Source organism: Manacus candei, unplaced genomic scaffold (genome assembly GCF_025592945.1).
Source record: "Manacus candei isolate 608988 ecotype Guabito, Panama unplaced genomic scaffold, ASM2559294v1 h1tg000014l, whole genome shotgun sequence".
Lineage (NCBI taxonomy): Eukaryota > Metazoa > Chordata > Aves > Passeriformes > Pipridae > Manacus > Manacus candei.
The window spans coordinates 61,217,227-61,240,514 of NW_026138062.1; the positions used below are offsets into that span (position 1 = coordinate 61,217,227).

Here is a 23,288-nt window from a genome sequence, read left to right on the forward strand (position 1 = left end):
GGCGGAGCCCCGCGCGGCGGAGCGCGCAGGCGCGCGGCTCGCGCAGGCCCGGCCGTGGCTCCGACCCCTTCTCTCTGCCCTGCCACGTACGGGCGGCGGCGGCCGCGGCCGGGCCTGGGCTCGGACGGGGCTGCGCGGGGCGTTCCAGCGGCAGCACCGCGGAGAGGCCACAGTAAGAGAGCGAGGCTGCCCCTGTGTGTGGAGGCGGCGGGACGGATGGAGGGAGGGGCGGTCGCGGGCTGGGGGTGAGCCCGCCCCCCCGCCATCGTTCCCCGGGGCCGGGGGCGACGCGGCCCCTGGCGGAGGGGCCGGGAGACCCCTCGCGCGCCCCCGGCCACGGCTGAGGGCGGCAGGAGCCGCCCCGCGGCCTCCGCGGCCCGCGGAGTCCGGGATCCCTCCGTCCGCAGGGGCTGCTCCCTGGGTCGGCCGCTTCGCTTTGGGGGCCAGAGGAGCCGCCGGTTCCTCGCTGCCCGGCAGGGATTGGCTGTGATTTCTGCTCCCCTTCTGGGAACTGGGGAAACCCGAAAAGAGCTCTTCTCCTTTCTGCTCCCCCGCCTCACCCCCCCGCGCTGCCTCGGGAAAGCTCTCGTGGCTCTCTCGGTTGGGGTTTGGGAGGCAGTACTGCTTGCCCTTCCTTCTGTTCCTTGCCCCTGTTTTTTCAAGCAAAGCAGGAATACCTGTCCTTCCCTTTCTTAGGCAAGGTTGTTTTTCTTTACTGCTGTGCTAAAAGGGTAGTGAAATACAACATGGTTATGACATGCTAGTTTTAGAGGGGATCCTGGAGGGACTGGCTTAGATTGGACAGCCCTTGTCCACATGCACCGTCTGGATTCGTGCATGATGTGAATAGAAAGTGAGCCAGGAGGGGAGAAAAACTCTACTCTGGTACACCAGGAAGGTTAGAAAGATGTCAGTGTGATTCTTATGGAAAGCAATCCTGAATCTTTAACGTGAAGACAAAATGTTTTGTTAATTATTTTTTTTTCCCCCTGAGGAAAGTAGACACTGATTGATTCTCTTAAAAAGCTCATTAGTGTGCATTCTGGATGTCTTCACTGAAAAACTCTCTCAATGGAGTCATCCATTTAGCTGTGTCACAGTGAGGAGAGAAAGCTTGAGTGCTGTGTAATTCAGTAATTTGAACATTTCACATAGTTTTCTGCAACAACTGCAAGCAGCTGAGGTGTTTAAAATCAGTCTCTTAAAACCTGGACACCTTCAAGCAGAATGGAGAACAGCTGGACAAAAAAAAGCGCAGTTAAATGCTTTCCTGCCACCTTTTCATAGTTGCTGATAGCAGATTTCTGTGAGTGGGGCTGGTAAATAAAGCACGTGCGGCTCATTTACCTGCACAAAGATGTGTTCAATCTGTTGAAAGGCCACAGGAGCTCAGGTGTGTCCACCAAAACGTGTATCTTCAGGAATTACAGATGAGGTTCAGTTCTTACTGTTGACAGTTTCTAAGTAGCTTACACTATAATGCTGAAGAGGCAAAACCAGAGCCCAGCTCTGATGTTTAAACAACAAGGTGATAGCTAAATGAACTCTTAAGTTAAACCACTCATAGATGCATTGTCTGTATCCCATATTTGTCCATTACAGTAAATTTACCTGGAGCTGTAGCAAGTCTGGGGTGAGAGGGGCACTGTCTTCATGTATTATTCATTTCATAAAACATGAGGGAGGCATCAGAAAAGTAGCCTCTTCCTGTCCACATGTGACATAAGCATGTCACAACAGTCTTATCCCCTCCCTGTCAGGAGCAGGTACAACCCTTTTCAAAGGTGAGCATTTCATACCCTGAGTGACGTGAGCAGCTGCCAACCTTTGAGAACCAGAGAGGGGCTGTGCATGTTCTCTGGGATTTACTTGCTCTCTGCCTCCATCCTGAATGTCTTGTGCCTCTCTGCTCCAGTTTGCTTCCAGTTGAGCTGAAAGAGGAGAGCTGGAAAGCCCAGTTTTATGTGGATGAGGGGAACCTACTTTTTCTCTCTGGTTAGCAGTGAATCATCTAAAAATCAGATTATGGATGCTTGAAATTGGCTGTGTGGGCAAGAGAGAGGAGTGCTGGGTAGGGTACGCCCATGAGGTGGGAGGGAGGAGCCAGTAATGTTCTGCAGGACTGGTCTGTGTGTACTAAATCACTGTCTTGGAGCTCTGGGCTTTAGGCACTTGTGTAATAATCAGGTGGGCTGCATAAATATGATGTAGGCTTTCCAGCACAAAAAGCACAGTCTTAAGCAGAAATGAGGGCAGATGGTATTTTTAAGTGGTTGTACATTTCTGATGCGTTTCCTTCTTGCCCAGTTTGGTGGCTCTTCCTGTGGGAAAGTGGCATTACTCCTCCTTCCCTCTTGGTAGTCTATTGTAGTGCTATCTGGTCTGTCTTTGCAGACACACTGCTGAACACCACAGAGGCCTCAGCCTTAAGCTGAAAGATGGGCTTCTCAGTTTTTGTATTGTTTAATCAGTCAAAGTTTATTTTCTTTAACTTAACCTGTGTCTTTAAGATGGATACCATGCACATGGAAGGAGACTGTTGGGGAAGAGGGGTGTTCTGGAAAGGAACACATTACTGTTAGGAATTTCTATGTGCAGTTAACAAAATCTAGAAAAAATTTACTTCTATTGTGAAATTAAAACTCTTGTTCAAGATTTGTTTAAGCTGAACTTCAAATTCTACAATACGCGGAAGTGTAGATCTGATTATGGTTTATCATTATGGATAAAACAAGGATTCTTTTTTTGTTTGGTATATTTTTTAAGATGTTCTAAAGTGAAAAATTGATTTGAGTTGTATAATTCTAAGAAAGTGTGACTATAAATGTGTTTTTTTTCTGATGCAGCTTACTGTTTTCTGGCACTGGTAGTGCATGGCGGCTTATCCTAACTGTCCAATAATCCAGCATCAGTAAGACACGCAAGGTAATGATAGATGTCTGGTTTTGGGAAGGAGGTGAAAGGAAACCTGTGGATCAATACTGTTTTATTTTTTAATACTTAAATTAAAAAAAAAATCCCAGCAACCAACCAACTTGTGCAAAACTCTGTACTTTTAAAACTCATTTAAAGTTAATTAGACTGGGTTGATGTGCCTGCAGTCAAGACTCCCATGCTGCAAAACATGAATAATGTATTGGTGAGCATTAACAGTATTATAAACTTCACTTTTTCATCATAGTGCCTCAGCAGCAACGTAGCTGTGCTAATTGCATGTCCCCCTTCTCTGCAATTAGACTGTATCCACCTACCTCCTGTTAAGTGTGATGAGGAGAGTGAGTTTTGTTCAGTAATTGCTTGTATCTTTTGGGACTAAACAAAGGGATTTGCATGAAATCTTTGCTTTATGTTAAGTTAATTACCAGAACCCCCAGAAATTTAATTGCAATCTAGAGATACTGTCAAAACATTGCCATTGAAATAGTAGAGTTATATATATATAAATATATATATATATATATATATATATGTGCATCAAGGAGTTATGTATTAAAGGCTTTAGCTGAGTGTCTTGTTTCTCTGGTAGGAGAGAATTAATGTTCAATGCAGTACTGTAAAAATAGACTGACCAAAGCAAAATTAATTTTTCTCATAAGACACTGTGTTATAACATCCTTAAAAGTAAGAGAGAAATACCTGGATATCTCTAAGAAGAAATCTTTTTGCACAAGAGAATAAACAGTAGGTTTGCCTATATGTAGCTTTAGAAATCGTAATTTTGATGTATAGGGCTGCTTACTTTTTAACATCTTCAGTAATTGCACTTCAGATGTTAAGATAACTGCTTCTTTAATTGCTCCTCATTCCAGATCTATTGTTTTGGCACTGTCCAGAAGGGGACATTTGAGTAACTACCTGGATCTCTTTTTTTTTTTTTTTTCCCCGTTCCTCTTCTCATAACTTCACTGTAGCTTCTGGTTTTTAAATGAGAGATGCCTCATATAAAGTGATGATTTTTAAATTGTCTCGTATAAAGTGCTAAAGGTGTAACTCTGAAGTATATGCAGTGTGCTGCTGGGACACAAGATGCCTTTGTTTCACTTCGTTTAGGTTAGAGCAATTGTCTACCTCTTAAAACACTGAGAGTAACCAAGTGTTCTGACCAGGAGTCAGCCCAATGAGTAGTTAATGTGTGGTCTGTTGAGCAGCTTTTAAAAGTCTAAAATCTTGGTTAAAATATCTCAGTCAAAATCTTTAAAAATGAAAAATTGTGTATCTTCCTTTCTGACAAGAAACCCTCAGTGAGTTCTGATCATCCATATCATAAACCAAATGTTTAGCTCTTCATTTATTTGTTCAAGAAATAATACACAATTCAGCTTGATCCCCTTAGGAAAGCCAACTTACAACCTATAATCTTTGAAATAAGTTACTTTTTGAAATAAGTTACTTTTTCTAGCAGTCTTTTCTTTAATGAAGAAAAAAAAAAGCCCTTTGTCCATTACCATAATTACAGGGCATGTAAAAATAATCAAGTAAAGTGATAATGTAAAGCTTCAGAACTGTCATCAGATAGATCTAAATAACAGTTTAGTTTTCTGAAATGTTTTTAATGTTTTGTTGCTAACAGGTCAGCAGGCAATAAAGAATCCACCATGAATGGGCAGCTGGACTTAAGCGGGAAGCTGATCATCAAAGCTCAGCTTGGGGAAGATATTAGGAGAATCCCTATTCACAATGAAGATATCACCTATGATGAATTGGTGCTAATGATGCAAAGAGTTTTTAGAGGAAAACTTCTGAGCAATGATGAAGTCACAATAAAATATAAAGATGAAGGTAAGGTTTAATTACTGCTGTTGAGGTTTAATTACAGTTGCTCTGATATGATTTCTCTATGGACAGAAGCTTTGAAATTCACCGTTCAGAATTGTCCAGTATCATGGGCAAAGGAAAAGGATTTCTTGTGAAATCTTTTTAATCAGGCAATAGAAACTGTATCCCTTGTTATGCTACCTTAACAGCATTCCCTCTATTTTTTTTCTGAAATGTTTCCTTCTATTTTGTCTCTGAAAGTTCATCTTTTGCTGTTGCAGAGAGTTGATGCTATTGCAGGTTTTCTCTTCTGTTCACTCATTTAACCAATTTTTTTGAGTGGGTTTGAAGGTGATTGAAGAATAAACATGTATGACGTAATGCAAGCTCTTACAAGGCTTTAAAAACTTGATCTATTTGGTAATAATTCTTGATTATGTTTTTCTCCATCAGTAAAGATTAGAAAAAAGTTTTAATTTAACCTGAAATGCGTATTAAAAGTAATCTTTCCTCTGACCATTTGAATCTGTTGGACATTGGTTGTTTCAAGGAAAATATTGTTCATTAGTATTGATCAAGCACAGCCTTAAGAAAGAAGGTTTCCACAGAATGAAAAGGGCCCTATTTGAGGTGAATAGAGAGACAGTTGTGCTTGGAGGGTTTTTCCTCTTTGAATGTCATAGTGGGGCATGGGTAAGTTACTTAATTTGGGACAGAGGGATAGTGTTCATAAAATGAAACTCAGAATGAAGTGATAAAATCCAAAGTCTCTTAGATCAAGGCTGATAATTATGCTGTTGCATAGCCAAAAGTGCTGTGTTACTGAAGCATTCAGGTTCGTTTTCCTTGATGGCACTAGGAAACTAGTTGTGTGTGGTACCTAGAACGTCAAATAACTTTTGTTTATATGTCTAGGCAGTAAAATTTCACTTTGAATGACCCTGAGACAGTTTTTCAAGTTCATGAAGCTTTTGAGAAGCTGCTTATCAAAACTGATAAGCAGCGAAGGGCTAATATTTTGTGTCTTAATCTCTAGTGGGAGGGAGCTCAGTGGATTTGCGATGGTTTAGTTTTTCTTATTATCATATAATTGGTTTTTTTTTTTTTCTCGAGTGAGAAAGGTGAAAAGAGATTGATGGATGCTTTTTCATTAAGTTAAAGCTACTAGTCCCTTTTTTTTGCATTCTTACTTGTTCTTTAAGTATAGTCCTCTAGGGTTTTTTGTGTATGCTGCTATGTCTGTCTTATTTTGAATAAGGTAATGGTGTATGATGGAGACAGTAATTATGGTTTCATTCTTTGGTTGTCTCTTACAGCCTAGAGACCTTCTGCTTTTAATTCTAGCTTTCTTTGTCTCAGAATTGTATTGGGTTTGCATGGCCAGATTTTGGTAATGGGAGGGCTACAGAGGTAGCTTCTGTTGGAAGCTGGCTCCAGGAGGGACATGCCATTGGCCAAGGCTGAGCCAATCAGGAATGATAGTAATGCCTCTGTGATAACATATTTAAGAAGGAAAAAAATGTTATGGTGCAAATGTAATTGGAACCAGAGAAGAGTGGAGTGAGAATATGTGAGAGGAACAACTCTGCAGACACCAAGGTCAGTGCAGAAGGAGGGGCAGGAGGTGCTCCAGGCACCAGAGCAGAGATTCTCCTGCAGCCTGTTGTGCAGACCGTGGCGGAGCAGCTGTGGCCCTGCAGCACATAGGGGTCCACAGGAGTGCAGAGACCCATCTGTAGCCCACGGAGGAGCCCCACGCTGGAGCAGGTGGATGTCGGAAAGGAAGCTGTGAATCTGTGGGAAGCTTATGATGGAGCAGGCTCCTGGCAGGGAACTGCGGACCTGTGGAGAAAGGAGCCCATGCTAGAGCAAGTTTTCCTGGTAGGACTTGAGACCCTGTGGGGAACCCATGTTGGAGCAGGCTGTTCTTGAAGGACTGCTCCCTGTGGAAAAGCAACTCATGCTGGAGCAGTTCGTGAAGAGCTGTTGCCCACAGGATGGACTCACACTCGAGAAGTTCACGGAGGACTGTCTCCCGTGGGAGAGATCCCACACTGGAGCAGGGGAAGGACTCTTCTCCCTGAGCAGAGGCAGAAACCGTAGCCTTCATTCCCTGTCTCCCTGTGCTGCTGGTGGGGGAAGAGGTAGAGCCCAGGAAGGAGGGAGGGTTGGGGAAAGGGTGTTTTACTTCTCACTATCCTGCTCTGATTTTGACTGGTAATAAATTAAATTTATTTCCCCAAGTTGAGTCTCTTTTACCTCTGATGGTAATAGATTTGTGATCTCTCCCTGTCTTTATCTCGTATTTTGTCCTTTCATTATATTTTCTCTTCCCTGTCCAGTTGCAGAGGGAAGTGATAGAGTGGCTTTGGTGGGTACCTGGCATCCAGCAAGGGTCAACCCACCACACAGAATGTACTACTACTCCTCTGTGATGTGAAACTTCAGTGTATGTTATCCTAGCTAATTATCACTACTAAAAACATGTAAATGTTGCTAATGTAAGAGGAAGTTGCAAATGATCAAGGCTTCAGTTTGCTTGTCATATAAAAATGGTGGTATTCTTGACTTCGTTTCAATGAAGCTATGATTCTTCTTTAAATCTCTTTCAGTCATTAGATGGATTGGAATATATACATTTTAGCTATTTCTGTTTTATGGTGTATCCCTCCAGACCTGGAGAAACACTAGTTATGAGGAGATACCTTCATAACACTGTTATGAGGAGATATCTTCAGGATTTCCACTACTTCTACAACCTCCATCTGTGTCTTCTCAGTGTTGATGTGCACACTCTGAGCATGCAGGAGAATGCTTTGTCTATCCCTCCTGGCTTTGTTTCTTGTTGCTGTAGCCCGTGAAGCTAGTGATCACCAGGCCTGGATAAGGGATTTGCTGCTTAAAATTTCTACAAAGTGCAGTAGCTTAATATCTTCATCAGATTGTCATGATCCTTGAATCTAATACATTTTGGGTTTTTTCCAAACCTATCTATGTATGTATATATATATATATATATATATATAATACATATATGTACTTTTATGTAATTGAAGAAGTTAGGAATCTTTAAAGCCCAGTCCTTCCTTCTGTCTCTGGATTTGTGGACTGAGTTATTCAGATTGCATATTCCTAAGTTATATTTAGGTTATGTGATGCTTTAATTTATTACCAGAAAAAAGAAGTTTCAGTTTGAATACTGCCTTGTGAAGTCAAGATTTATGTTCAGACTGGGTGTCCTTTAAACTCCTGAGCAGGAAATTGCTCTGTGAGATGTGAAACAGTTTTCATGTCCTACTTAAAGTTCTTGAAGATGTAGTAAAACCCAATGTCAGCAGAAAAACCCCAACCCCAAACAAACTGATGAGGACTGCCAGCAGTGAATTTGTATGAATCAAGGAGTAAAATTGCATCTTAAGCACACCATGTTATTGAGTTACATATGCTAAAAAAGCCCCAATAGAGCCGATAATAGAAACCTTACTGGTTTTTTTGAAGTTATACTTGAATTTAAAACTGGACTCTGTAATGTGGGTTGGCCTTTTTGCTCTTGTTCTTCATTACTTTATAGTAGAAGTTGATGTCTTTGTGTCAGGGCCAATAATGGCTTATTAACTCCTGGATTTATTCAAGGTGGTGTGCTTAGTCAGTAATATGTGCCTTTGGTAAATTTACCAAAATGAAAGAAAACTATATTTGATACAGATTTTTTTTGAAAAATGGGATAAATAAATAAATATAGGGGTAGATAAAGCCAGTAGATGACAAAGCATAGTAGATAAGGAAAGATATCTGGCAAGACCAAGGATTGAGGCAGATTTCTAATGTCTTAAACATTTCTAATTTCTTCTAATTTCTAATGTAATAAAAATTGGAATTCATCATGGTGATGCAGGATAATGCTAAAATACTTTGCAGTCCAATGGTTAGTTACAGGAGTCACTAGTTTATATGAATGATTTAAAAAAATTATAATTGGCATAGCAGGGAATATTTAGCATAGATGGGAAATTGTAGAGAGGGAAAGCTATGTCCCTTATAAAAACAAGAAAGATAAGTTCTTAAAATAACATGGCTAGAGAAAAAAGTCTGTTTTACTTTCCAATAGAAAATAAACATTGTGTAATCCTATTTATGTTATGGGAACAGGAATTAAGCTTCATTGACATTCCTTAAGATGAAAAGTCTATTTGCTAAATCTAATATACTTGAATTGTCAGACTTTTCATAAGGTATATGTGAAGCCATAGAATCCTAGCATATGCTTTACTTGGATTATAACTGTCAGTGACTGTCAATAGGAATCACAGAACTGACTTTATGCATCTAACAAGATTCTGTACTTGTGCTTCTCAGCCTTTTTTTCCTGTTAACAATTTAAAACAGAAAATTTAATTATCATTATTAATGCCTTTGACACAAAGGTTAAAGTAGGTGAGGGAGAATAAGATGGAATGATCCCAGTTCTTTTGGGTGACATGAATCCACGTAAACTATGTTGTACATTTTCATTTCACTCTGCAGATAGACTGTTTAGAACATGCATCTTTGTTCAGGCAGTGAATCTGAGTATTGACTGGTATGACAGACAAGCATCATAGGATGGTCTGCCAATGTTATGGGTTGCCAAGAGAAGTAATTATCGTTTAGTGTGTTACCAGCAGAATAAGGAATAGAAGGGCTTTGTGTTAAGACACCAGTGGATTTTGGTATCACTGAAAAGCTGGAGGAAGTGTTTGAGTTGGAGGGAATGTACATCTCACCCTCCCTTAATGCCAAAGAAAAAAATCTGTTTATGAAAGGTTGGGGTCTGATTGTCTCTCTTATTATGGATCACAGTGGCAAATGGGGACACTGTGATCCTCCCCTTCCTGACACTGGTGAGGCTGCACCAGGAGGTCTGTGCTCTGTTTTGCTGCCAGGAAAGAAAGACTTGGAAAAGCTGGAGAGGGTCTGGCAGGGTGTGGTGAGGACAGTGAGGGACTTTGTGCAGGTGGCCTGCAGGGAGCATGGGAGGGAGCTGGGCTTGTTCACTGCTGAAGAGGAGACTGAGGGCAGAGCTAACAGCAGCCTCCAGCTGAGTGGGAGTTGCAAAGACCATTGAATCTGAACTGTTTTCATACACCAGATGGCAGCAACCATAAACTGCAGTTAAAGAGGTTGAGTGTGAGTTTTGGCCAGGAGGGCAGTGTGTCACTGGAGCAGGTTGCCTAGTGGGGTTTTGGAACCTTCATTTCTGGAGGCTTTCCAGTGTCTATTCAGAGAATCCATGACTGATATTGCTATCGACTGATGTCTTTTGAGATTGTGAAAGCACAAACAGGACATAGGATATAAAAAAAACCTTTGGAGACAGCAATATTTCTTTCAGGAAAACTTGAAAATTATTTTATATGCCATCAGTATATTAGTATTGGTAATTTTATTTTGTTAGAAAGCAACTTCTTTGAAGAGTGACAGGCATTGTTAGGTGCTATTAATAGTACTATACTCGAGCAAACCTTCCATTGGAGAGGTGTTACTTGTAGTCGGGTATGAAAAAATTAGAATATGTAATACTTCAAATTCTGAGATGTTTTCTACATGCTATCATGTGTTTTATGACTATTTGTACTGAAGCATTAATTTATTTGAAAACTTCAACCATAACTTGTGTTCAGTTTGCCCTTTGTCACCACCGTGTAAGGAGTTTGTGCACACTCAGGGTTTTTAGGCAGTAATCTGTAATGAAGAGCATATTTCTGTGTCTGTCCATGGAGCCTCCTCGTAACTGTTTTGGAGAGGACCACTGGTAGCCTGGATTCAGCTTTGTTCCAATCTCTGTGTTGTTTCTATAAGGCTGTTGCTTTTCAGGGTGAAGCTGCACAAGATGAACTTCACTCAGTTCCCGTCATCAAACCGTTCTGGGCGGAAGTGATCCTGCTATTCCTTCTGCTAGTACACATTTTCCTGATAATGCACTCCCACTCTTTCCTTTGCACTGCTTAGTTTGGGCTCATTTAAGCTATTAATTTGTTAAATGTGTTAGAATAGTAGAAAATCTGTCCTGCCAAAGAGAATAGTCTTATTTGTGATTTTGTTGAGTAAGCAAAGATGTTGTGAGTTGTCTTGACTCAGATTAAAAATTGTGAGAGACCAGACTTAGTGGGAACTTGGTATCTCTTTTCTGTATTAATAGGATTAAGGGTGTTGGGTGTTTTGTGCAGAGCCCTGTGTATCTTAAGAATAAATGATGCCATACAGTTCTAATATAGTTCCTGTGACTGATGGCAATGTGCAAATTCATTAGGATGCACTGGGGTGGGAGTTCCTCTGAAATCTGACATGCAAGAAATTAATGTGTAAGAATTGTGTCAAATTCCTGTTGGAGAGAAAAGTTTTCTTCTGACTGCTCTGACATCTTCATTGCTATTTGTGTGTTAAAGCTGATAGGTATCTTTATTATTCACTTTGCATAGGAACTTTATTATCATTCTCTTGTTGAAAAACAATCTTTCACCTCAGTGTTCTGAATGCAACCTGAGGAAGTGTCACTTGAAATTTTCCCTTTGTGTGTCTTGTTTTTTAAAAATTGGGTTGGGATCAGCTTGTACCATCTATCTGAGTCTCCTATCTGTTCATGAACAGCACAGTTTTGGAGCCACTTGGAGTAGGCATATAACTTCTGACTGGCAGCATCATTCTTTCTGGACTTTGTGAACTCAGCTCTGGTGTTTCATCCTGTATGTAAACATGAAAGCATGAACTATGTAGAACTTGCAAAGGGATAGTGTCAGAATGCCTTTTGGAGCTACTTCTGTGCATGATTTCCCTGCACAGTGATTCTTGCAGTAAAACAATAAACTTTTTTCCTAGTGACTTCACAGTCAGATAGGGAAAGTTATTTTTGAGTAATGAAGGAACACTTGTGTCCTAGTGTGACGTTCAGTAGTCATAGGCTTTGATTTTAATTTAACTTTTTTTATTTTGATATAACTTTTTTATTTTTTCTTATGTTCTTTTCAGATGGAGATCTTATAACAATTTTTGATAGCTCAGATCTTTCCTTTGCAATTCAATGCAGTAGGATACTTAAGCTGACATTGTTTGGTAAGTACAGAAGATTGTATTTTTCTTTTTATTCTACAGTAATGTTTATTAAAATTCAAGCAGTGAGCTTCACTGAAAGGTACAAAAAACTTCCAGTTCATCACCTCAGGAGGTGAAACAAATGCAATCAATAAGTTAAAAACACTGAATTAATACATTATATCTATTTTCTCTTGATGTTTTTCATGAGATGTCTGAATTTTTGGAAACTGAAACTATTTCTTTTTATAAGATTGCTGAAAGTATTTGGCATACATACATATACATGTGCTCAGTGTTTTTTTTTTAGTGTTATTTTCCATGTTACCTTCTACTCTCTAGCATTTGTGGAGTTTTCTTCACAGATGCACAAGAATTTGAAGATGGTCATTGTCTCACAGTGTTACTAGGACACTGCTAAAAACTCACATTAATTGCTTAAAGTTGAATAGATTTTAACATTTATCCTTTGGCCTTTGTATAAAATAGTTCTTTATTTTCAAGCTACTATAGGTAACTTAGCACATAGTTCCAAGGAATAGCAACCACCTTTAACTTGAACACTGACCTTATTTGTGAATTGCACCAGTGTTGTGTATGCTGCAATAGTTCTAAAGGGACAGCTTTCCACAAACACTGTATTATTTTCATGAAAATGAGTAAACAACATAGAAGCTTACTGTGGACTTTGCTCTGGTACTGTAGATTTTGCTGAACTGAGATTATATTAATGGAACAGTAAGCTCTAGAATGGGTTCAGTCTGTGTTGATTAAACTTTGTCACTTTAAACTCCACAAAGGATGATGATGCTACAAGCAAGTAGAAGTTGGAAGTTATTCCATTTTTTTTTTTTTTAGTTTTCAACTGAATGTCAAAATGTTACTTGCAGTCTTAAGTTCATCTAATTACTGTTTTGCAGTGAATGGACAACCAAGACCTCTAGAGTCTAATCAGGTGAAATACCTGCGCCGAGAGCTGATAGAACTTCGCAATAAAGTCAATCGTTTACTGGACTGTTTAGAACCGCCCGCGGAACCAGGGCTTTCCACTAGTCTGCCTGAAAGTGGTAGGAAGCCTGGCAAAGAATTGTTTGGTTTGATTTGTGGAGTTGTGTGCTGTTTAACAAAGTGAAAAATGGAGGCTTGAATACCAGTTGAGATAATTCTTAATTGTTGCTTCATGGCTCAGAACTTAATTTTTAATGCTTCAGTTATTTCATAGGCGGAATTTTCATTCGAGTTATCTGGACTAAAGCACTAAACTAACTTAGGAATAAAACTTCAGGGTCCAAGGTTTTGTTGCAATTTTTGAAAATGCTGTTAACTAACACATGTAAACCACAACAATGTCTCAAGCAGTCTTTTAGCTGAATTAATAGTTTGTTGTTGCTGAAAAGTTTTTGCTCCCAGTTGAGTAGTCCCACTGCTTACTTTGGGCTAGCTCTGGTGCTTATCTTTTGTTGCTAAGCAAGTTTGATTTGCTAAAACAGTAGAAAGTGAATTCAGCAAAAATTATATCCACTTTTCTTGCCAGGTTAGGAAATTGAATCCACACATTTTGAGCTCAGACCAGCATCAGAGCTGTCTCAGGGTAAGCAGCACGAAGGGTGCAGGTAGGAGTGGGAAAGGATAATTGGGGGAGGGCAAAATAGGAAAGAAATTCTTAACCTCAGTTTTGAGGTATTGATCTCCTAGCTTAGGGCTGTTCAACTGTAAACATTATACTTCTGTGTGCTTAACTACAGGTTTTGGGTAAGTTGGACACAGAAAATAATGACACAAAGTCATGGAGTGCAGTGCTCTGAGTAAAGAAGTGAACCAAGAACATCAACCTTCCTTTTAGGAAATACTGCTTTTGTATTTTACGCTTTGAAATTTTACTGGTTTTGTTGTTTAAAAAAAGTCCAGCCCTGTTCCTTCATTATATGCAATTACTAATTTCGGTGAAATACCATGGATTCTGGTTATAAACTATTTGGAAGGAGGTTAGTGTGGTGATCTTACAGTGTAAACAAAACTAACCAGTCTGTATCCTATCTGCATTTGTTGGTTTTTAAGAGAAAATGCAGCGCTCTGTTAGGTATGGCGTTTCTGAGTGATTCAGATACATGTATGATATGAACTTCACCCATCAGGGAGAATTAATGGAGAAAGGTAGAGCACAAAGCAGAAACTGCAGTTGATAAAAACCACTGTAATAAACTGAAACCTATCCTGCACATTTTCTTAATTGAATTCTTTGTAGGCAAGTTGTATCAGAACAATTTGTTCGAAGCAGGAGCCTTGTGCCTTTGAGTTTCAGACCAAGTGATATATGATACTGATAGTCCACAGTATTAGTGTATCTTTAAGTAACTGTGCAATGAAACCTATGCTTTGTGATTCATCACCGTTCAGATACATCAGTGGTTCATCACTGTTACCCTAACCTGAGCATTTCAACAGTTACAACATTTAACCACCCCCCAAATATACAATCTTACAGTTGCTGCAGTGCAGTATATATGTAGCGTGGTGTTTCAGTTCTTTAGAGCTAATAACTGGGCATTCTGTTTTGTAGATGCTGTAGATGGTAGGGAAGAAAAGGCTGCTGCTGCTGATGCTAATGTGAAGCCATCCACTCAAGTTATAGCAGCGAGCATGTCTGCCTTCGACCCGCTGAAGAACCAGGATGAGATCAGCAAGAACGTCATGTCAGCGTTTGGCCTGACGGACGATCAGGTGTCAGGTAAGGATGATACGGCTTATGAAGAGAAAACCTACCCCTGTTCATAATCAAGGACTCAAATTTTGGTTTGTAACAGAGCATTTGTACTTTGGACATATTAAGCTGTGTTCACTATTTCTTTTCAGAATTCTGCAGTTTGCTGTGTTAAGGTGTTGTACCTGTGTTTTCTAACTTTTGTATTCAAAATGTTGAAATGTTTTTAGCATTGTGTTTTAGCTTGGAGTAGAAAACGGCTTAAGATTTTTTTGAGTGGTCTCTTCCTCCATGGCACATTTTGAGTATTGTCACAGCATGGTTATTTCACAGACCAGATAAAAGTTTGATGGTACTTAAAAACTTTCAGTAGGCTATCTGAACAAGTAAGCAATAGAATATGAAGTACAACTAGCAGAAAATTTGATCTAATTTTTGAAGGAGTGGTTTTGTCCATGTCAGTTAGTGCTTTGATCAGTGATAGTTCACTATTTGTGTCTCCATAATTCTTCTGATAGAGTGAACTGACTTGACCATGCTTTGAATGTACAAAGAATTCCACAGAGGACCATTTAAGCATGATATAAGAATCCCATTTCTAAAGCTATAATTCTACAGTTGTGTATATAAAGGCAAATCCTGAAGTAGGCAGATTTGATTAATTTCCCCACTAACTAGGGTAACATGAAAACACAATTAAGGGCTTGTTGGATGCATATTTATATTGTGTAAATATAGCATTCTTAAAATTGTGAGGGAATTGGCAGCAATTCTAATACTTGTGCTTAACTTTAAGCATGTATTTGAAAGTAGGTTCTCACAGCATTCATATAGTTAAGAGCTGGAAAGATCCAGGTTTAAGCTCCCCTATTTCTAATGAAATATTTTACATTTAATTGTAGTATATTATACTTGTTCACATGCATGTTTCAGAACTTCTCACTAACACAGAGAAAATCTGAATTCCCTGTTTCCATGCTGTCTTTGGGTGCCAGCTGGAATATTTTCTGAATTAGCAAAGCAGACAATTGCTTTTAGATTGAAGCCTGCCATATCCTGTCTGCAAGTGTGATTAGCACCTTCTTTGAAGGTTTTCTGTTCACATGACATAGGACTGTTGGTAAAACACTTTGTTGCCCAGCCCATGTGGTTCACAGTAAAACACTAATACATTTGAATAGTTTCATGCAGCTTTTCACCTTTGCTCCAGATGAGAAAGAACAGGTTCATAAGTGCATGTTCTGTCCAAACATAGCAAGTCTTCAGTGTATGTGTGCAAGGTTAATACTTGAAGCTGTAGAAAAAATATGTTGTCATGAAGGGTTTTATCTCACAAATGGGTCAGTTTCCTCGGAAGGATGAAATCTGAGTGACCTAGAGACAGGGGAAAAATTTCTCCCACAAATATTTTCAAAGGAAATTTTAGATGTGAAAATATGTATTTAATTTTAGCTTAGGTATGACACTTGGACATAAATCTATGGATAACTGGAAAAAATGTTGAAAACATTGCAAGTGGCCTTGTATTAGACTTTCTTATTCAAACTCTCTGTTAATTGCACACGCTGTATCTTGTTCTTGCTCCTCTAGGACCACCCAGTGCCCCTGCAGAAGAGCGATCGGGAACGCCGGACAGCATCGCTTCCTCCTCTTCTGCAGCCCACCCTCCTGGCGTGCAGGCACAGCAGCCCCCGTACCCCGGCACGCAGCCACAGGCAGGGCAGGTGGAAGGTAGGCAGCCTGTGTTCCTGCTGTTTAAGATGTGAATGATGGTGTCTGATTCTGACTTTCAGTTAGTAGACCCAAAGTCGATACCAAATTACAAATCTATGTGTGCTGGCAGGCAGAACTCCTGTTCTTACATGCTGTTCCATGAAGAAACAGCAGATGGAGCAGTGGCTCCACTTGAAAGGGCGGGTGGTGTAAATGACCAGAATTTTTATGGTACTGTTCTCTACTTGAATCTGTGCTCACTTTACTGTAAGACAGATGTATATACTCAGTGCTTTAAAGCTGTCTCATGATGTTCGTTTGTATCATACACTGTGTGTTGCTGTGTCGAGCTTTCACTCAACTGTTTGTTGTCTTGTCTGCTATGAATTAAAAATGTTGTTTCCTCATCATTTCTACCTAACAGAATGCAGCTATTATTTTATTGCTTCTTTTTTATGTACTGCTTGGTGCTAGTCAGGTAAAACCTTGTAGCTATCTTTTATGCATGGTAGTTCCTGTGTAACTCTTGAGAGCTTCAGCTGGCTCTCCTTTAAAGCCCAAGGTCTTAACTCTGGTATCAGGTTAGTTTGCACTATGCCCTTTTACGTGTTATTTGACTTCTCAAAATTAAACTATTCAGAGGTTTGCTACATTTGGGCATCATTTTTTCATTACTATTTTGTAAGAGCACTGAGCCTTCAGACCTACACAGTTCTGGATTTAACTGTCCATGGAATAACTTGCTTTGATATTTCTTCCCCCAAATAAAGAATAATATAAAGTTGTTTCTGTGCTAGTGTAGGCACAAGTTCCAGCCTTCTGCTGCCTTCTGTACTGACATAATGCTGAGACGTGTGAGAGGGTACTCACAGTATCCACATCACTTGGATTGTCTTGCCTGAAGGGCAAAAGTAATATTTTGATTGAGCAGAACATTTGAGCAACTGGTAGTTACATATAATATTTAAGCAGGCATGAATACTGTTGGTTGCAGTGGAGCTTATTGAACACTTCTTTTGCTGCCTCCAGCTTTTTATTTTTTTTATTTTTGCTTATTTCCCTAGGAATTAGTCAAGTGTTTTAACATAGCGAGAGACATCTTTGTAGCTTAAGGATATAGCTGTTTGGCATTTATGTGTGGAACTTACAAAGAAGTGAAACACTTAAAAGCACTAGCAACACTAGATTGGAATCCTGCATGGCTGCAAACACCAGGAAAGGAGAAAAGAACTTATTTCCATAAAACTCCTCTTGGGATAGAAATTATCTAGGCTCATGCATTAGAGTAGATGTAGTGATTTTTCTAAACTTGGATTAGGGAAAAGTATAGTGCTTTTCTTCTTTTTTTAAACACTGAACTGTGTTACACCTTGGCCCAAGTCCTTTTTTTTTTTCACATAAAAGTGCAACAGTACTAATTATAAAGGTTTTGGTCTGTAGCTTATGTAGTTTAATATTTTAAGTATTGATCATATTTTCTTCACTCTGTGTACGAGAAAATACCAGTGGTAATCCAGGGGCTTGTGCTGTCCACACAGGACTGTTGTCCAGCCAGAACTTTGGATAAGTTTTGATGGTAATGTTTTCAGCAGGATTGGCTCACATAAATGGCACTGCTGATGCTGAGCAGGTTATTGTTAGAAACTAGTTTTGAAACTCGTTTTAAATTATTAGTTCACTGCTTAAAAAAAACCAAACACCCCAAGCTGTGCTTCCCCCCCACACCTTCCCAGTATTTTGAAGATATAAGTAAACTGGTGATGCCAGCCATGTGTCAATCATTCTGTCAGTCATATATCAGGGATTGTTTTTAATGGCATTCTTTGCCAATAAATGATGCTGTGATGATTATGATTGGTTATTGGGTTGTTATTTGTGAATACCAAGTTACCTCACTTCTGTGTGCTGATACTACTGAAGGGCTTGCCTCCCTTGCTACATTTTAAGCATTCACTAGTTTGAATTCGATCAGTACAAAAAAATGTTTCAGTGCAGCGCTGTCTCTTGTAGCTTGCCAGTGCTTTTCTACCACTATATTCAGTCTCTGAAAACACATGAGAACCAATTATGTACAGATGTGGACACTTTTTTAGTCTTTGCTGAAAATACTTATAAAATCTCATTCACATAAGCACTTCATGATCTTCTAGAGAAAAGACTGTTGTGTGAATATACATAAATGGTCTTTTTTCTGTGTCAGGCTAAAATGTCTTTTTCAGTGCACAGGAACAATGGTAAATGCTGGCAGATCCTTGACTGCAATAGCACTGCTAAGTACAAAACCAGACACCGATGCTGTGGCTCATCTAGTTTTCAGAGTAAAAATCCAGTGAGGGGGAAAACTCTGTGTATTTGAGGACCCATAGGATCCCTGGCTGCAGTCATGGCTGTAAATTAAGAAAGTTTTCTTGAATGGCACTGGAACACCTCTCTGTTCCTCACTAATGCTTCAATCCTGGCAAAGACAGCGAGTCTTCTGAGAAAGCTTGGTAAACCTCCATGCTGTTTCTTTCATATCCCTTTACCTGGGCTTTCCAGTAGGTGCCAGTGTGGTCTCTGTGTTAGCCTGTAGGTAATTATCCTGAGACAGGCAGCCTGCTGGTTGTTCTCCCAGAACTTGCCCATAACAACTGAGTTTGAGAAACAGATCTTTTGTTTAACACCCTCATTGTCTCACAAGATTTGCATACCAAGTAATATTTTGAGTGACTGCACCAATATAAAGTATTCTGAACACCTTAGTATGAAGTTAAAATACCATTCCTTTCAGCTCCAAAAAATGCAGATAAAAGAAGAAATAAGGAGTTACTTTAAAGCAGTGTGCACAGGGGTCTCTGAGGACTTGAAGCAGACTTGCTTTTGTCTTGGTGCAGCTCAGAAGATAGAGGTTGTGGTCTATTTATACAGTTTGTTGATCTTTGCAGAATGAATAATAGTACAGTAACACTTTATAATAGTAAAGTTTCCATGTCTGCTCCAGTTCAGCTAAGCTTTAGTTTTGGCAGTTAATTGGTTTTGTTCGTTGACTGTGCCTGTTACTAAATTGAAAAACAGCAGAAGCATAAAGCTTAAGCGGAGCCCATAGGTTGTCTAAACAAATATTCTGCCTCTTCTGGCCAAGAAATTGAAAACAGTGAATTTAGGAAAAATAAGCATTGCCTTGGACTACCCAAGCTTAAGAATGTATGGTTTTATTTTTCCTTCGGGTGTATACCCCTGGGTCTCTTCAGAAAACTTGGCGATGCTGAGAGGTGGCTGACTTATCTGGAAAATGTGGTCAGCATAAATAATGTACCACTCTGCTTACAGTACTTTGTTGCAGAAATGGCCTTAAAAACCTAATATAAACAGACAATCTGAGGACATGTTTAACTTTTGAAGTACTTAAATTTACAGTGTAAGTTCTGGAGCACTTATGAAGATGTTTAAAGATTCCTGGTCTGTTACCCACTAGAGTAGCACTAAGGTGCACAGCTTCTGGCATCCTCTGGAAATGTGAACTAGTAAGCCTCAGATACCAAATCTGTGGGAGATAGACAAACATCATTTAGCCTTCAGAACGGCATGGTTCAGAAACTGAAATCTGTACTTTGGTTTCAGTTGGAAATCAGGTAGAACACATACTCAGACTTCACTGTGTTGAGGTTTCCTAAAAAAGGTTTTTACGTGTTGTGAGAGGGTCTGTTTCTGTGAGTTTGAACTGTCAGGATATTGTTGGCTGTGTGTTTATAATACAGGTAGGGTACTGGGCTTCAATTAAATACGTTTTTAATCCCTAGGTCAGATGTATCAGCAGTACCAACAGCCTGGTTACCCTGCCCAGCAGCCGCAGGCTCAGCCCCAGCAGCAGTACGGCGTGCAGTACCCAGGTAAGCAGCTCTCTCGAACAGCAGTTTGGCTGCAGAACCCCCTGAAGTCCTGAGCCTGTGAGTTTTGGTTCCTGACCCTGTGGGGCAGGTCAGGGTACTGAGCTGCCCAGGTGCCTGTGTTCCTTATGGAAAGTAGCACAATTCAAAAGTGACCAGTAAGAGAACACTGTAGGTGTCTGTGTTGTTGAAGCATAGTCAGAGTTCTGGTATCTCAGTCCTACTTGATTGTGACCAAAAGCAAACTTCATTATCAATCAGCAGAATGCCTTATTAGAAGGGCAGGCAAAAGGAATCACCTGAAGGATGAGCAGCCTTCAGGATTAACTTCCACAGTCATGGGATTGTAGCAAGTGACTAAAACACCCCAGTTCAGCTTCCTTAGATACTGGAGGTATCTAAAGATGGCCTCTCTTTCTTCATCTAGAATGATCTCCATGTACAAAATTTAGTGGTGTGAACACTGTAGTTGTCATTTAGTAAAATCCCTGGCTGTTATAAATACTGTAAGTTTCAGAGAAACTTTGAAGTGGTAGATTTTTTTTTTGGTTGTTGATTTTGCTGATACCTCAGGTAAAGATGCCAGTAGACTTTTAGTGTGGTTTTTGTGCAATGATATTTGAACAGCTGTATACTCAAAATAAACTGGACTTCAGAACTTTCAGTTACTTGCTTTAGAAGCAGCTGGCATCTAATAAAGCATAGTAGGAATCACAATCCAGATAAAGTACAGGGATGAACACGTAAGAGCAGGTTGCATAACAAATTGCACGTTGCTTAATACTTCTAGAAAATGATACAAAGCATTTATCATTTCTTGTTTTAAAAATCTTCCTTAAATTAAACAAAAGACTCCCATTAAGTGACTCAGAGCCAGTGTGACCTTGTCATGGTACACAAGATATACAGTGGGAGCGCATCAGTTTTTATATAGATGAGAATATTTGCAGAGTTTACAAAGATGTTTAGCTTGGATTAGAACTTCAGAACACTTGAACTAAAGGTTGTTGCCTCAGCCCTTGTTCCTGTGCACTGTGTGCTGGTTGGTTTTGGTCTCTAAATGGTATCTTGTTCTCTGCAGATTTCTCACCCACACATTTATAATTAGACAGTGACAGACTCGCTGAAGTCTAATTTCAGAAGAAGTAACAAGCCTGTTGGAAGTAGAAGAGTCTATCTGATTTTTTAGGCTTAAAAACTGAGTGGGGAAAAAAAGGAGTTCTAATCTGCTTTCTAATCATCTAATCCATTATTTTACTGGAGATGTTCCTGTGAAAGCTGTAGTGCAATGTGAGTTCTACATTCTAACCAACATCATCAAGAATGAAACTCCACCAAAAACTGATTGGGGTGCCTCTGTTTCTCATAAGTTCTTTCACAATCAACCTAATCTGTCAGAAACAGTCTTTTTTTTGAGGTGACAGCAGCCTTTGAAAATGTTGAGTCATAGGATTTTTTTGTTTTGTTTTTGTTCCTGTGAGTATTGTCTCTTTTTGAACTCATGTCTCCCAAGAGCACGATCTCTTCCCACTCTTGTAGATCTACTAGGCAACAGTGTGGCTATTTATACATGGTAGTAAAAATGGACCCTTCAGAGGTTTGTCTCTCTCATGAGTAAATTTTGATCCCAGTTTCAAGGTGAGTTTACTCCAGTGCATTCTTACCCTTACTCTTTCTGTTTAGGGCTGTGCACTTTTAATAATTTGTGTGTCTGGTGTTTAATGCTGACAGGATTCCAGTCACTGGAGAGGTTTCATTGCAAGTAGCTGCAGGTGTGTTTCATGATGGATAAAAGTAGCTATTTCTTCATAAAAGGACTTTGTGCCATTTTAAAGTTTTCAAGAAGAGAAATTCCTTTTGGAAGCTGGTTTTATACACAAAAATCAAGTTTGTGACATGTTTATATTGGAGTTTTGTACTAAAGTGTTCTGTTCTGCACAGTCTTTTCATATTTAATGCTAAAGAACTGAAAACACCTATAATTTAACCAGAGGTATGACTTATATTAAACAGCGAGAGTATTTTCATGGCAGTAATTTGGAGGTTTTGTTTGGGAAAAGGTTGTATTACCTGCCAGTGAAGACTTTATTTTTCGTGTGATATGAAGTGAAAGACTATGTGTCTTTTTTTTTTTTTTTTTTTTTTGGTTATTCCGTGTCAGTCACTATTTTATCCTAACTGTTGTCAGTGTGCTGTGCTGCCACGGTAGTGCACCAAAACCCAGGCCATGTGCTTACGTGTGAAAGGCAGGAAAACTTGTAGTTCACTCTTGGTTTGCGTTTTCTCCGCTTACTGCATTGTTTTGCATTCATCGCTGTAAATATTAAAAAAAAAACAAAAGCTTTTCTGCAGGCACCCACGGTTCTTTGCTGCCTCTCACCTCACCTCGCTCTCTGCCTTTCCAGCAGGCTACAACCAGCAGCAGCCCCCGTCACAGCAAGCTCAGCAGTTCCCGGCCTACAGCCAGGCGGCCCCGGCCCCGGCCGCCGCCTTCCCGGGGCAGCCGCAGCAGCTGCCTGCACAGCAGCCGCCGCAGTACCCCGCGGGCAGCTACCCCGCACAGCCCTACACCACGCAGGCCTCCCAGCCCGCCGCCTACAGCGGCTCCCAGGCGGCGCCGGGCACCTTCCAGCCGCGGCCCGGCTTCACCCCCCCGCCCGGCAGCACCATGACCCCCCCGCCCAGCGGGCCCAACCCCTACGCCCGCACCCGTCCGCCCTTCGGCCCCCAGGGCTACACCCAGCCCGGACCCGGCTACCGGTAAGGAGGTGCCCCTGCAGCGGGCAAGTGACACGTGCGATTCCATCCCAACAGACTCCAGGATTTTTAATTGAGATTCCAAAACTGTAATGAGGTGAAACTATAGCTGTTAATTAAAATCTGCTGGGGGAAGGGAAATGACCAAATCTTTCCTGCTTTAAATTGTATCCGCTTCCTAGTTTAATTTGGGGCCGGGTGGTTTTTGGGAAACACTACTTAAATGTCTGTAAAGTGATTGACATTCTAGCTTGCCTTGTCTGAAGGATATGAAGATGCTAGTTGGAAGTTTAGCCCACTTACTGGGCTTGTTTTTACTAATACCATGATGTACTAAATTAGGTTCATTCTGGAGGTAAAACTAGATATGATGTATTATAAATTGTAATGCTCACATGGAAGAACTAATAAAAACCCTGAATCTATCA

General features: G+C 40.2%; 1 protein-coding gene across 5 annotated transcripts; it reads left to right on the forward strand.

Annotated features, from left to right (window-relative positions):
• Positions 1-23: 23 nt before the first annotated feature.
• On the forward strand, positions 24-23,285 carry TFG (trafficking from ER to golgi regulator). Of its 5 annotated transcripts, XM_051781011.1 has the most exons (9): positions 24-172; positions 2,847-2,925; positions 4,571-4,779; positions 11,761-11,844; positions 12,744-12,890; positions 14,384-14,551; positions 16,115-16,255; positions 20,017-20,106; positions 22,509-23,285. In XM_051781011.1, exons 3-9 carry the CDS (start codon positions 4,596-4,598, stop codon positions 22,865-22,867), a joined length of 1,173 nt encoding a protein of 390 aa, XP_051636971.1. In that variant the 5' UTR covers positions 24-172; positions 2,847-2,925; positions 4,571-4,595; the 3' UTR covers positions 22,868-23,285. The 5 variants fall into 5 exon arrangements, with proteins under 5 accessions (XP_051636971.1, XP_051636969.1, XP_051636968.1 ...); XM_051781009.1 differs by lacking the exon at positions 2,847-2,925 and having other exon boundaries at positions 29-172; positions 22,512-23,285; XM_051781008.1 differs by lacking the exon at positions 2,847-2,925 and having other exon boundaries at positions 30-172.
• Positions 23,286-23,288: the final 3 nt, after the last annotated feature.